This window comes from Triplophysa dalaica, chromosome 20 (genome assembly GCF_015846415.1).
Source record: "Triplophysa dalaica isolate WHDGS20190420 chromosome 20, ASM1584641v1, whole genome shotgun sequence".
NCBI classification, from domain to species: domain Eukaryota; kingdom Metazoa; phylum Chordata; class Actinopteri; order Cypriniformes; family Nemacheilidae; genus Triplophysa; species Triplophysa dalaica.
In genome coordinates, this window is record NC_079561.1 from 7725287 (window position 1) to 7738095 (window position 12809).

Sequence of the window (12809 nt, forward strand, 5' to 3'; positions counted from 1 at the left end):
GTTCCGAGACGATCGTCCAACTGTAAGCTGAGTAGAGGGACGTTCCACACGCAGAGCATAAAAATGATTGGGTCGCGTTTCACACGTGGCCTCAGAGAAGGCTGTGACTCGATGGCGCGATGTTTCAGCAGTCAAAGTGCAGTTCGTAACGTTGCTCGTTGTTGTAAATACCAAGATACATCGCAAGCTGCACATAGAAAATCATCACAGTTCAAGGATATTTCACACTTCATCACAAAGCAGCTGTGTCCTGAAAAACACTGGTCGGTGAAATTGGCTTGATTTCTGTTATCTCGTGCAAGGTAAAGCATTATGCAACCCCATTGATAATTTGAACTACTATTATACTTCTATTAAAAATAAACTCGTTCTTTCATTTGCCTTTACAGATGTTTAAGGAAGCAGACGCTATAAATCATCCCTATTGGCCGCGTAACCTGTCCATTCCAAACTATGTAGCTAATGACCGTTCAATGTCAGAAATCCTTATATTCCTGTTCTCCGTGTCTGGGATACTGCTGGTTGCCACCTGGTCACTAACTGGGTGTAAGGTATCTGGGAGCAGGCTCAGTGGAGGGAGAAGGTTAGCTCTGTGCTGGTTCGCAGTGTGTGGCTTCATCCATGGTGTAATTGAGGGATGGTTCTCTTTATACTACACCATTATTCCTGAAGACCAGAGTTTTCTTTCACAGCTCTGTGAGTCAAGTTTAAATTTATAAACGGCACATGTGTTACTAACACCGTGTCTGCACCGGACGCGACCGGCGCGATGCGACAAGAGAAAAGACATTAGAAATGCATCAGAACCCATTATGGAATAATATTCCGGACATTATTAAAATGGAATTTCAAATTGTATTTGCAATTGCGTTTTCACCTTTTGACGTCACTCACAGTCGACGGTCAAAAGGTGATGCCCTCAACTACAGAGACGCCGAATTCGTTTAAACAACAATTCAGTTGGTGAAATTGTGGAGGAACTTATGATGCTCGCGCAGCAAGTTGAGGACAGTACATCCTCTATAGATTTCCTATTAATGAGAAGCCATTTAGTTGTGGATAAGATAAATGAGTTCCTGCCCTTGACCAACAGAAACATCAGTAATGTTGTCTTCGCCAACCTCAGTGAAGTAGTTAACAGGCTTTTTGTGAAGGACAGGACAACTAAAGGACCAGGACGTCCTTTACTGGACATACCACAAGAGCTGATCGAGTACTACGTGAAACACTCCCCATAGCATAATCCCACCCTTGACACTGATTGACAGGTTTCCGTGTAAGGCATCGGAAATGGAAATACTAAGGGAATTGCGATTCCATTTGAGTTTTGGCTGGCTACACACGAGACGCTGAGAAAGTGAAAAAAACAGACGTGTTAATTGAAATTACCATTTAAATATGACAGGGTCGAAACTCGTAAAATATGGGAAACACAGTTGCAAACGGACTTGCTTTTCCATTTGAAATGTGGCAGTCAGTGTGCGTTTGCTTAAACGAAAATGCAAACGGTAATGCGCGATTTGCAATTCCTTTTTAATAATGTCCGGTATATCATTCCATACGAAACCCTTTAAGAACAAGCAGGTTGTCATGTCGCGTCGCGTCCGGTGTAGGCACGGTGTCAGTGATATTAAGGTAATAGTAAATACTATACTATATATAAATGTTTAAGCACTAAAGTACTATCTTATATCCGGCACAGGGAAAGAATATTGCAAAGGAGACAGCAGATACGCAATGTAAGTTATGCACATACTTGTCACACTTTTAGCTTCATCTTTGATTGTCCCAAACCCCGTTAATTTTTTTTCAGAGGGGATAACTTCACAGTAAGCATGGAGACGATAACAGCTTGTCTCTGGGGTCCCTTCAGTATTTGGATCGTTATAGCCTTCCTATATAACCGTCCTTACAGATTTGTTCTGCAGCTCATCGTATCCCTTGGTGAGTTATTTTGGTTTCACCGCATACAGTATATACTTTTATTATTAAAACTAGTAGTTTTATTATCTTGTCAATTTAGTAGTAATTGAAAGATTTCATCTCATCCTTTGGCCAATTTTAATTGCCCTTTTATTAGGAAATATAATTCTGTCCTTTCTACATGACTTACAGGTCAGCTGTATGGTGCAGTGCTTTACTTTTTCACTGAGCACAGAGAGGGATACATTCACAGCGAGTACGGTCATCCCATATACTTCTGGTTCTACTTTGTGTTCATGAATGCTTTATGGGTTGTCATTCCTTTTATCCTTATATTGGATTCATGGTGTCAGTTATCAACCAGTCAATCCATGTTTGATAAAGCGGCCCTGAAAGAAAAGTCTAAAAGAAGCTAGTCCAATAGTAATGTTTAACTTAAAAAAGAATTAAACTTCTAAACTTGATTTCTATCATCATAATATGTGAAGAGATACAGTACTGTTGATGGATACAAATAAGGGCGGAAAGTAATGTTTATGTTTAATATTCATTACAGTAATTAAAATTTGGTCTTGTCCAACATCGAATGTTCGTAATACTGTTGCAACAGGGATGTTTCAAATTTGTTTTTGTAAATATGAAGCTTGAATGTTTTTTTAGAACACACTATCTGATCTACACACTAACTGATTTATTGCTGGCTCTTCTATTGTAATCAAACTGACTATCCTGTTATCAGATTATTACAACTGAGATATTATGAATTGAACATATGGTGGAGGATTGAATCCATTCAATCCTGTCATTCTTTAATAATAAAACATACAACAAGAATGGGTAGAGGCACAAGATGAAAATATTTGCTTGACAGTGCATGATGAATTTCTCTGGTGCCTAGAAGTAAATACTGTACGTAAATATTAGTTTAATAGTTAATCAGGAGAATCCACTAGATGGCACCATGTCTAGGGATGAGAATAAAACAGAAATGTTGAGATTGTTTTACTGTAATCCTCGAACAAAACACTCAGGGTAAAATAATTCAATTTACATGCAATCTAAAAAATAAAGATTTTTTTACTGCGGAAATGGCTTTTTCCTGTCATCATTTTATACCATTTAAAGATAAAGGATGTTCTTTAATAAATCTGGTAAAACGATTACAGCAGTAAAACATGTATGTGATATAGTAAAACAAACAACACAGCCGTGCAACTCTAACCATATTTAACGGGAGCCATAACGTGTCTGTACCTAAGTAATAGTGTTGAGAAATGAAAACGTTATTGTGTTTATACGCAGAAAACCGCAGCCCCACCATTCTCTTTTGCATTGACCAATATAGTGGCGGCGTTGGGGTACAATCCAGCAGATAACACGTCTAGGTATTTTATATGGTCAAAAGTGCCCGGAGTTGTTTGCTGTCCTACCTTTTTAAAATATAATATTTGGTGTTCAACAGAACACAGAAATAAAACTTTTCCTACTTTGTGATAGCTAGTGGGGTCCAATGGTGAATGGTGAGTAAATGACAGAATTTTTTTTTAGGGAGGACTTCCACTTTAATGGTAAATGTCAGAAAGCATCTGACTTTAATAAAAATGCTTTTTACTGATGCGGTGTTTGTTGTAAAAATACATATAATAAAGACAAGCAGTAGTATACATAGTTATAACATAAAACATCAAAATGCCGAAACCCGGGATCGAACCAGGGACCTTTAGATCTTCAGTCTAACGCTCTCCCAACTGAGCTATTTCGGCTATGCATGTACCCTTCGTTGACAATAAGATCAATCTTACAATATAACAGATAAATAATCGTAATATAGTTTTAATGAATATGAAATAGGATTTCATCCAACTTAATACTCTTAAGGATGGCACGATTATAGGTGGGGCCTTACCGGTGGACTAACTGTAAATAAAATTTGGCTTTTAAACCTTCCACTCAAAAGCTTGCTGAGAAAGGATTTAAACTTAACGTTAAACCAGTCATATATGGAGCAAGCACTGCATTAGCGCCAATATTGTGGTTTAGGTTCGAACCCTTCTGACTCCACTGACAAAATGTTCTTGTAGTGGCATTCTAGAATATGTAATTTACCTATTGTGTGCCAGCAATTAACTTTAACTTTATGTGTACTAACAATTAACTGTATGCCACCTTAGAAACATGCTGCTGAAACTATGCTCTATTCGAGTATGCAATTAGCTTGTTACATACATAACGTTTATTAGATAAACATCTACAGTTACAACATGAGCAAGCGAGTTGTAAAAAATGTTCTTAAGAAAAAAATTGAGAACGTTTAAAGAAATGTTTGAGAATCGTTCTCACGAACATTAAACTCTTTTTTGTCCACAAAGGAGATGGTCATTCATGTACATCACTTTGTTCAGATAGCGCTTTTTAAATCGTGCTCTAGAAATAAATTTAGCTTTGCCTTCATATTGAGCAAAGAAATCTCCCAACGTAAGTGTTCTACCGCCCTCTACATGACCAGCTGTGGATAATGTTAATGTTATAGTTTTTTTTCTAAGATTAACACAAGGGGTCGCTCTTTCATTCTTTTTTATTTTGTGTGTTTAGTGTTTCCATCTTTCCATACTACTTATTTCTGATCAATAAAACCTTAAATTTAACACCCAAGTAATTAATTACATTTTAAGCTTAATTCCATCTGGTTGTAAGAAGTGTTTAAATAACTGTAAAAAAAAGTATTTAATTCTAATTGCACAATTGTTTTTATACACACCACACACTACCCGCTTTGAAATATCTGGAATTGCTGAACGTAAATAAGAGCCATAGGGCCGGTTGCACCAGTTGTGCATAAATTACTACTTAGCCTAGTTTTGACTTAAAAGGGCACTATGTTACAACTTATCCACTACTAAATATTTTTGAGTTGCACCATTCAACTTAGTTTTTACATAACGTTACGCTTCAATTAAGTATTTACAGAAGCGTCCCATAAGGAGTAACTGTAGGAATAAAAAAAACTTTAGTTTCACTCGAAATTCTTCAATACTTTAAACATATATGAAAATACTGACATTTACAGTCACGTACCTTTTAAAACAGAGAACATAATGTGATGAAATTACATTATAAGCGGCTCAAACAAGAACCAGTGTTGTGCATATCACAATAAAATCAACTTTTCTATTTCATTGGCAGTTGACATTAAAATTATCATTAATTATGGTTTCAAATTTTGTATTTTTATTCAGCATTTATTTTTAATGTAAAATATTAATTAAATACATATTATGCTATTCATAATTAGATATTAATGAAAAAAGTATTTTACCGTTATTATGGGAGGTAAAATGAGTTAACATAAAGAATGTTTTGAAATTCACAACAATTCAATTCAACTTTTTCTCACAAATTTAAAGGCTGCTATTGGACTATTGAAGGCAAAATGTCATATGCGACTACGCATTACTTTACGGAGTGCTTACGAACTACTAGCCACGTTCTGCCTTATGAGCAAAAAGAGCAGACGAATAACGTACAGAGTGAGTTATAAACTAACTTGTAGCTACTAAGACTTTAGTGTGAACTTTACTTTCTCGTTTAGGAGGGAACTTACGAATGGCTGGTGTAACCAACTGTACACAGATGAAAAATCCTCATTTAAACGAAAAGTCATCTGACGGATTTCTGATCTCTTCAAATTTAGAATGATGTTTTTGTCAATTCTATCACTACACAGTGAAAGATACTTTAAGGGAAAGTTCATCCAAAAATGTAATTTTGTCATTATTTACTCTCATTTCAGTTGTTCCAAATTTGTATACATTTTGTTGTTCTGATGAACACAGACAAAAATGTTTGGAAGAATGCTTGTAACCAACAGTTATTTGCCACCACTGACTATCATATAAAAAATTATAGTCAAAGGTGCCCCAGAACTGTTTAATCTCCAACCTTCTTTATAAATGTCTTTGATCTGTTGAACACAAAGAAAATATTTGAAAGCATTTTTTCCTATTCTGGTAGTCAATGGTGGGATTTGGAAAAATGTTATTTCACATAACTATACAAGTAAAAAGTATGGTTATTTTTCGGTGCTACAATAAAATAAAGATTTTTATAATATATTATTATAATTACTAGTCCTTACTGTTTATATTTAGTGCATTTCATGCCCACAATCTATTTTTTTTTATTTAAACATACTTTTAGGTAGTGTATTTCGTACCCACGATCTATTGTTTTTTTTAAAACATACTTCTACCTGGCAAGATAACCTAAATTTGAAAATTTCAGTTTGCACAACAAACAACTTGAATATCACTCAAGTCTTTAATGTATTTTGTGTCATATCCCATTAAAATTCTTTTGTCAAAATAATATTCACATAGATTTCTGACAAGAATGCAAAAAACAAACATATCCGTCCCTGGGTGGGCTTGAACCACCAACCTTTCGGTTAACAGCCGAACGCGCTAACCGATTGCGCCACAGAGACTACTGATTTCACTGGCTGAAACAATTCTTTCAAAAACATAGACAAAGGGTCTCTGGAACAACGCACAAATAGTACACATGAAGGAGAAACCCCTCTTGTTCCAAACGAAATTATTCTTAATGTCTTTTACAGCCCCCTAGAGGAGTTGCACAGAATGTAAATGTTGAAGGTTGATATCAGTTGCGCTTGAGTGGAGATTCTTGTCTACTTATCTGTGGGGCCAAGTTACTCCTCTACAAAAAGTGCTGCATTTTAATGTGAATTCTTTACGGAGTAGCTTTTTGTAGTTTGCCAATCCTTGCCCAAGATCTAAAAATTATGACCAACTTGCAAAGACACAAAGATACCTAGTTTCAACACAAAACTGTGCGTTGAGTAAAATGTGTTTATTTAGGTAAAGTGTAACTCTGTTTTAGGCCCTGAATCCAATAAGTGGCCATTTGTTTCGGTGGGCAATTTGCGTACCGAATAAAGTCAATTGTATAAGCAATCTGAAATGTCCAAGTCTATTCAAAATTACGATTACTAATTCAATTGCACAAAACGCAATATGCACAAATATCACATTTGAATGCATTACACCAAATAAGGCATTTGGCCGTATTGCAATGCTTCGGCCTTTTTGCAATGCTTCACTGACAGTCTCAAACAATCATTATTTATTTTATTTTACATAAAAATGTAAAACTCACCGTCCCTGGGTGGGCTTGAACCACCAACCTTTCGGTTAACAGCCGAACGCGCTAACCGATTGCGCCACAGAGACAGATGCCTTTATATTCGGGAATGTAAGCGTGATTATGTTATACATCCTGTACTTAATAACGGTTTATTTCAACATCTTTAAAAATTAACTCCTGCTAAAATAAAGACATCCATGTGCTATGCTGTTTCAGTCTTGTTTATGTTGCATACGTAATACGGATTTATACCCACTATAAAAATGACCAATATTTAAACACTAAAACTGTTATCACAAATTGTGTAAAATGTATGTATATCTTATATCATTACATATCTTGTTATAAATCGTATTTCTTATGCATCTTGTTCAGTTTATTTACCATAAGAGTTTATACATTCTATGACGAGTTCACATTTCAAGGGGGTGTGTATTTTTTCATGTAAAGCTGCTTTGAAACAATGCAACATTGTAAAAAGCGCTGTTGTATAAGTACATTTGAAATAAAATGAATTAAACAAAAATATACTAATTAAGACGCACATTAATGCAGCACTTTTTTAGTCAAATATTTTGTTAAAGCAAAAGATAATAATCTCTAAATAGATAGTAGTTCAAAAAATTTATTATATATTAGATGCATATAACTGTTTCGCAGGCTCCGCGTGACCCGAGGTAGTTCGGATAAGCGGTAGAAAATGGAATGGAATAACTGTTTTTGCCAAAATACTTTTCACATCCAATGTAAAGGGCCAGCCTTGGGGGAATGGGGGCCTTTTAGGCTAGAGTAATTTTTTGGGTTTACCATGTATCATAGCCTTGAAGCAGTTAAAGGTCCAGTCAGTGAATATAGTGGCAAGGTTGCGAATTGCAACCAACCGCTCACTCCACCCCTCCCGTTCGAAACACAACTATGGCTGACAGAACATGGCGAATTATATGCAAGGGGGCCCGTGGGTGGCTGCACAATAAAGGCCCATTACAATGCCTTGGAACACGCAGCAGTATTTGATATGTTGACGTAATTTTAACTAAAAAATAACCAACAGCGTTCGTTAACGGCACAAAGTCAGTCCGGCATAGATGCATTTCACAGCGTGATGGCCACAGTGGTGTTAAACTTAAAGTCTATCGAAAAGAATAGGAAGATCACTGTTACCACTGATGTTTATTTTGAAGCATGTTATTTATGTTGGTGAGTGACACTGGCGGTTGTCTTCTACTTTACTCATCAAAGCTGAGATGTCCGATCTCTTCCATATAGCATATTCTAAATTGTAATTTTGTCACCGCTTATGAGCATATAAGTTTATTGACGTCCTTAAGGCTAACTTTTTTTTAATAAAAGGAAAAAACTTTAAATTTGATTCCACTGGGCTTATAAGGTTTGCCATCTAATTTTGTTGCATTGCGTGCAATCGACAAATGACGAATAAACAGTGAAATTACAATGTGGCCGTTTAAAATGCGCTATATTTAAAGATTTTTACATTACATTGCATTACATTACATACGTGAACGTTGTTCACATTATTCCCCTATGGGCCCCGCTCGTGGTGCGCGGCCTACAGTACGAAAAAACCTGTTTTAGATAATATTCTATAAAATAACGTGGAAAATGTTGGATTATATAAGTGCCACGTTAAAAAGTAAACTTTCATAACTAGCATGTAAAACTATTAAAACTGAATCATAAATATTTGAGCAGTAAGTAGTAACGTTAGGCCTATACTTATGTCTCAGCTCCAGCGGATTCCTCCGCCAGGTTGATGTCTTCTGGATTTTCTTCCTAAACATGAGGCTGTGGTGCAAGAGGATAAAAAAATCTGTCTATTGTTTGCAATTTTTTCTTTTCTATCGCGTTTCTGTCGGTCACGTTTAAGTTTTCTTTTTAGCAAGTCACGATATGTCCTCTTTGCCATTTCTAACAGCGTCATATGCAAACAGGTTTCAACATTGGCCATCACGACCTCTAATAACCAATCAGCAAACACCCACATGATTGACAGTCAATTTAGCTTATTAAATGACATAATGGCTTGGGCAGGGCTATTTAATCCTTCTAGACCAATAAACAAACTTTGAATGAAATATCTGATGACTGACATAGGACTGGACTTATCAAATGAAAGAGAACGGGGCAGTCAAGCCCGTAACTCCGGCCTTGCTTGTGAAAAATAAGTCTAAGCAAGTTATACGTAGTATTAAGGCATCAAAATTTACAAACGTTGTCTTAGTTTGTAAAAATTATATTGATAGACAAAACGTACAAGTATCGTACCTATGTTGATCACAGAGATTGTTTTTTGCGATCTTCCAAGTTTATGACCTTCAAAACTACGTCATCCAATCAGCACTTGTGCTTCGATTACTGCTTACAGCGAAAAACGCGACACTATTGGTCACACAATGCAGTTTGTTTGAGTTAATGCATATACTTAAGATTTACGTCATTTTATCATAGGGTATTCCACTAAACGCGATAAGGCTGTTGAAACTGTTGTTCATCTTTTTTTGGCATTGTCTTTCTACTAAAATGTTTTGGAAAGATGTTTTAGGATTTATTATGAATGAAATATATATTGATTGTGTGTTAGGTTGGAAGGATGTGGTACTAGGTTTTATTGACTACGATCAGTCCAAGAAAGGTGAATTTTATGTTATTAACTTGGTTTTGTTACTTGCTAAGTTCCACTTTCAATTCTCTCTTTTTTTGTTTTCAATCAAGAATTTGATTCAAGACCCTGGTCCTTTGTTTTGTATTGTTATTTTTTGTGTAAATTGCATTGTATGTTTGTTCAAGCATCAATAAAATATAAACGCAATAAGGCTTTACTTAAAATACAATTGTTTACCTATTTACTTTTTAACAGCTTTGTAGACTGTATGCATGCACCCTCCTTTACATCTCACCTGGATAAAGGTGTCAGCTGAATAAATGATAATAATCTTGTTTATTTTAAGTTTCCAGAATGTCAGTAATGCTTGCATCTTGACTGTAATATACAGAATAGAAATGTTTACAACAAATAGTATATCAGTATAGTATATCCTTATAAAACATACAACTTAATTCAGTAAATGTTCTAAAAAAACATTTTTACTTAACACAACTTATAAGTGAATGGGAATTTGAACACTGAAAATTAGAAAGTATATATATATATATACATATATACACTATACACTATTTACACTGAAATTACAGTATAAGAAAAGCCCAGAAGTAAAATTTATAGACATTACAGTGTAAGATAGTCAAAAATTATACAACACAGAGCAGCAGTGACATTTTAATATACTATTTACTTAACAGTCAACATTTTCCACAGTATAATTTCCAGAGCCATTTAGAAAGAGGAAGAGATTTGCATCAACAGTTTTTTTCACCACAATTGCAGTTCATGGAGGCTCTGAATAGTTCCCGAAAGTTACTAGTAACGCATAGAGCTGCAGCTAAACAGACCGATTGTGACAAAGTTTTAACCCATTTTTTGAACCTGACACAAGCTGTTTAATTAGTAAAAAATGAAAGAAATAAAACATTTAAAGAGAAAACATAACTTCCTGGAACTATCTGAAGTCTCCATGAATAACTTGACACGCAAAATTCCGTTGTTGCGAATTTTTATCCAATATTGACATACATGTTATGTTCTCAGCTTTTCATGATTCCGAAATCATGATTCCCTTTATATTCTTTATTTCCTAGATAAACATCTTGCTTAGCCTTTGACCGAGTTTATTATTCAAGTCTTTAAATCTGGAGTTGACTTGTTTTAAAGCTGTGCGAGCTGATACAGAATCAGGTTGCAGTTCCAGTATCTTTCCAAAGGCCTCACGGGCATCCTCTAATTCCCCAAGCTGCATGCAAGCTTGCCCAAGCCGGTACCAAGCCTTAGTGCTCGCTGGGTTCAGCTCAGTCGCTTTCATACCGCTGTCTCTGGCTTTTTCAAGCTGGCCTAGCTTAAACTGGCACAAAGATAGATTGGAGTGAAGTTCTGCTTTTACAGTTTTATACTCCTCGTCAGCAGGTGTGTTGGAGACACCAGAATTTTTTCCCTGCTCCATTTCTGCACCATTGGGTGATGCCAAAGCAGTTTCATTATCTTCATCCAAACCTTCTTTAGACTTTTCTGCCTCTGTATTTCTCTGTGTCTGGACCAGTAAAGTTATTGTCAGTTTTACAGCTCTGCAGTAGCAGTCTGCTGCCCCCCAGATATCTCCATTCCCGAACCGCTGACCACCCCTTTGCTTGTGAGACTGCACCCAAGCCCATTTCTCTCCCGGTGTCATCTGCCATGACTCTTGCCCAGAGGTTAATGAGTGTAGCTGAAGCGTAAAGCAGAGAAACTGCTGAGACAATCCCTCTACTGTTGTACTTCTAGTTTGGGGACCATTAGCATCACTGCCTGTTGCATTGGAAGTCTTGGCATTCCAGGCACGTATTGTGAACTGCAAGAAGAAGAGCAACATATTACTGAATATTACACATACATATTACAATTTGCACATACTGTGTTCAATAAACCAGCATTAGCCTTACCACACACATCTCTCCAGCTTTCATCCCTTCCAGGCAACTCTCTATAATGTCACACTGTCCCTCTCCCATACGCATCAAAAACCACTCATCCAATGGGATCTGAAGTACAGAATCCTGAGAGCGAGGATATGAGGTAGTCTGCTCACTCGAATCAACTACGGCTGTTGATTCATGCCCATTGGAATAGGTTTGTAGTGTGTTTTCCTCTGCCACACTCTTTCTTCGCACTTTTACTTTACAGAGGGACCCCATTGTGGGCGTAACGTCCCCTTTTAGTCTTGGTCCAAGCCAGCTTCGGTACACCTGCCACAGACCACCAGGACACGAGGAGATCCATGAGGACTCAGCTGGCACATGATCAACTTGTTTTTCAGGCACTTGGACTGTAGTCATGACAAAAACTTCTAACAAATCTTCAGTATTACCTTTAAAATAGAAGGATGCATATTACTGTCAGTAAAAACAATAGCATGATTAAGCAAAGAAACGAGTATTAGGCAAAGCCTGATTTAACAAAACGGAGTGAAAATTATTGCTGATGAAACATTTACATTGTGTTTCTATGAATATTTTCGAGCAAGGTCTCATCAGCACATGTGTTGACTATCACGACACCGGTCATTACTGTGCTGCAATCTCAATTTTAAAACATGTTACACAATATATACGCAATACATATACATTTCTACTGGACAAAGTTGTAAACCATCACTAAAACCTAATAAACGCGTATACATACTGTATTTCTTTGCTATTGACAGACTCTCTTCCTCCACCACAGTAGAAATCGCACGACGAAAGCCGTTTATCGCCCTCTACAGGTACGGCATAGCATAAACATCAACTTCTTGACACCAGATGTCACTATTTGATGCTGCATGTTTTAATGCGGTTTCTTTTATTTAACATAAAATATCAGCTGCTGAAAATTATGATAAACCGACTAGATACATATTATAAGCAGAGTTGGGTAAGTTACTCTGAAAAAGTAATTAATTACTAGTTACTCATTACATATTCAATAGTGTAATTAGATTACTGTCCAAATTACTCTGTCCAAAAAGTATTTAGTTACTCATTACTTATTAATTTCTATATCCTACATCGACCTTGATTAGTTAAGTGATTCAAGGAAAGACATGAAACGGCTTATTAAATTCATTCAAATAAATAAT

The 12809-nt window shown here is 36.1% G+C and overlaps 2 protein-coding genes and 3 non-coding genes across 5 annotated transcripts; 1 reads left to right on the forward strand and 4 right to left on the reverse strand.

Moving 5' to 3' along the window:
* The first annotated feature begins 108 nt into the window (after positions 1 to 108).
* Positions 109 to 3012, forward strand: ebp (EBP cholestenol delta-isomerase). Its single transcript, XM_056733458.1, has 5 exons — positions 109 to 302; positions 390 to 696; positions 1703 to 1739; positions 1814 to 1944; positions 2116 to 3012. The coding sequence occupies exons 2-5, from the start codon at positions 390 to 392 to the stop codon at positions 2337 to 2339; spliced, it is 699 nt and encodes a 232-aa protein (XP_056589436.1). The 5' UTR covers positions 109 to 302; the 3' UTR covers positions 2340 to 3012.
* Positions 3013 to 3613: 601 nt separating this feature from the next.
* trnaf-gaa (transfer RNA phenylalanine (anticodon GAA)) lies at positions 3614 to 3686 on the reverse strand. Its single transcript has one exon. It is a non-coding gene; the product is annotated as a tRNA-Phe (tRNA).
* A 2646-nt stretch (positions 3687 to 6332) lies between these two features.
* trnan-guu (transfer RNA asparagine (anticodon GUU)) lies at positions 6333 to 6406 on the reverse strand. The gene has a single exon. It is a non-coding gene; the product is annotated as a tRNA-Asn (tRNA).
* Positions 6407 to 7098: 692 nt separating this feature from the next.
* On the reverse strand, positions 7099 to 7172 carry trnan-guu (transfer RNA asparagine (anticodon GUU)). The gene has a single exon. It is a non-coding gene; the product is annotated as a tRNA-Asn (tRNA).
* Positions 7173 to 10313: 3141 nt separating this feature from the next.
* Positions 10314 to 12405, reverse strand: fkbpl (FKBP prolyl isomerase like). The gene is made up of 3 exons (XM_056733064.1): positions 12374 to 12405; positions 11635 to 12059; positions 10314 to 11543 (listed from the first exon to the last, which is right to left on the reverse strand). The coding sequence occupies exons 2-3, from the start codon at positions 12025 to 12027 to the stop codon at positions 10797 to 10799; spliced, it is 1140 nt and encodes a 379-aa protein (XP_056589042.1). The 5' UTR covers positions 12028 to 12059; positions 12374 to 12405; the 3' UTR covers positions 10314 to 10796.
* Positions 12406 to 12809: the final 404 nt, after the last annotated feature.

What these genes read in the sequence shown, in the direction of transcription:
- ebp (XM_056733458.1), top strand. Translation starts at nt 390, where the DNA reads ATGTTTAAGGAAGCAGACGCTATAAATCATCCCTATTGGCCGCGTAAC. An exon ending in GAGTTTTCTTTCACAGCTCT is followed by an intron (nt 697 to 1,702) that starts GTGAGTCAAGTT and finishes TATCCGGCACAG; the next exon opens with GGAAAGAATATTGCAAAGGA. An exon ending in GCAGCTCATCGTATCCCTTG is followed by an intron (nt 1,945 to 2,115) that starts GTGAGTTATTTT and finishes CATGACTTACAG; the next exon opens with GTCAGCTGTATGGTGCAGTG.
- fkbpl (XM_056733064.1), bottom strand. Translation starts at nt 12,027, where the DNA reads ATGACTACAGTCCAAGTGCCTGAAAAACAAGTTGATCATGTGCCAGCT. An exon ending in AAGCTGGAGAGATGTGTGTG is followed by an intron (nt 11,544 to 11,634) that starts GTAAGGCTAATG and finishes TTCTTCTTGCAG; the next exon opens with TTCACAATACGTGCCTGGAA.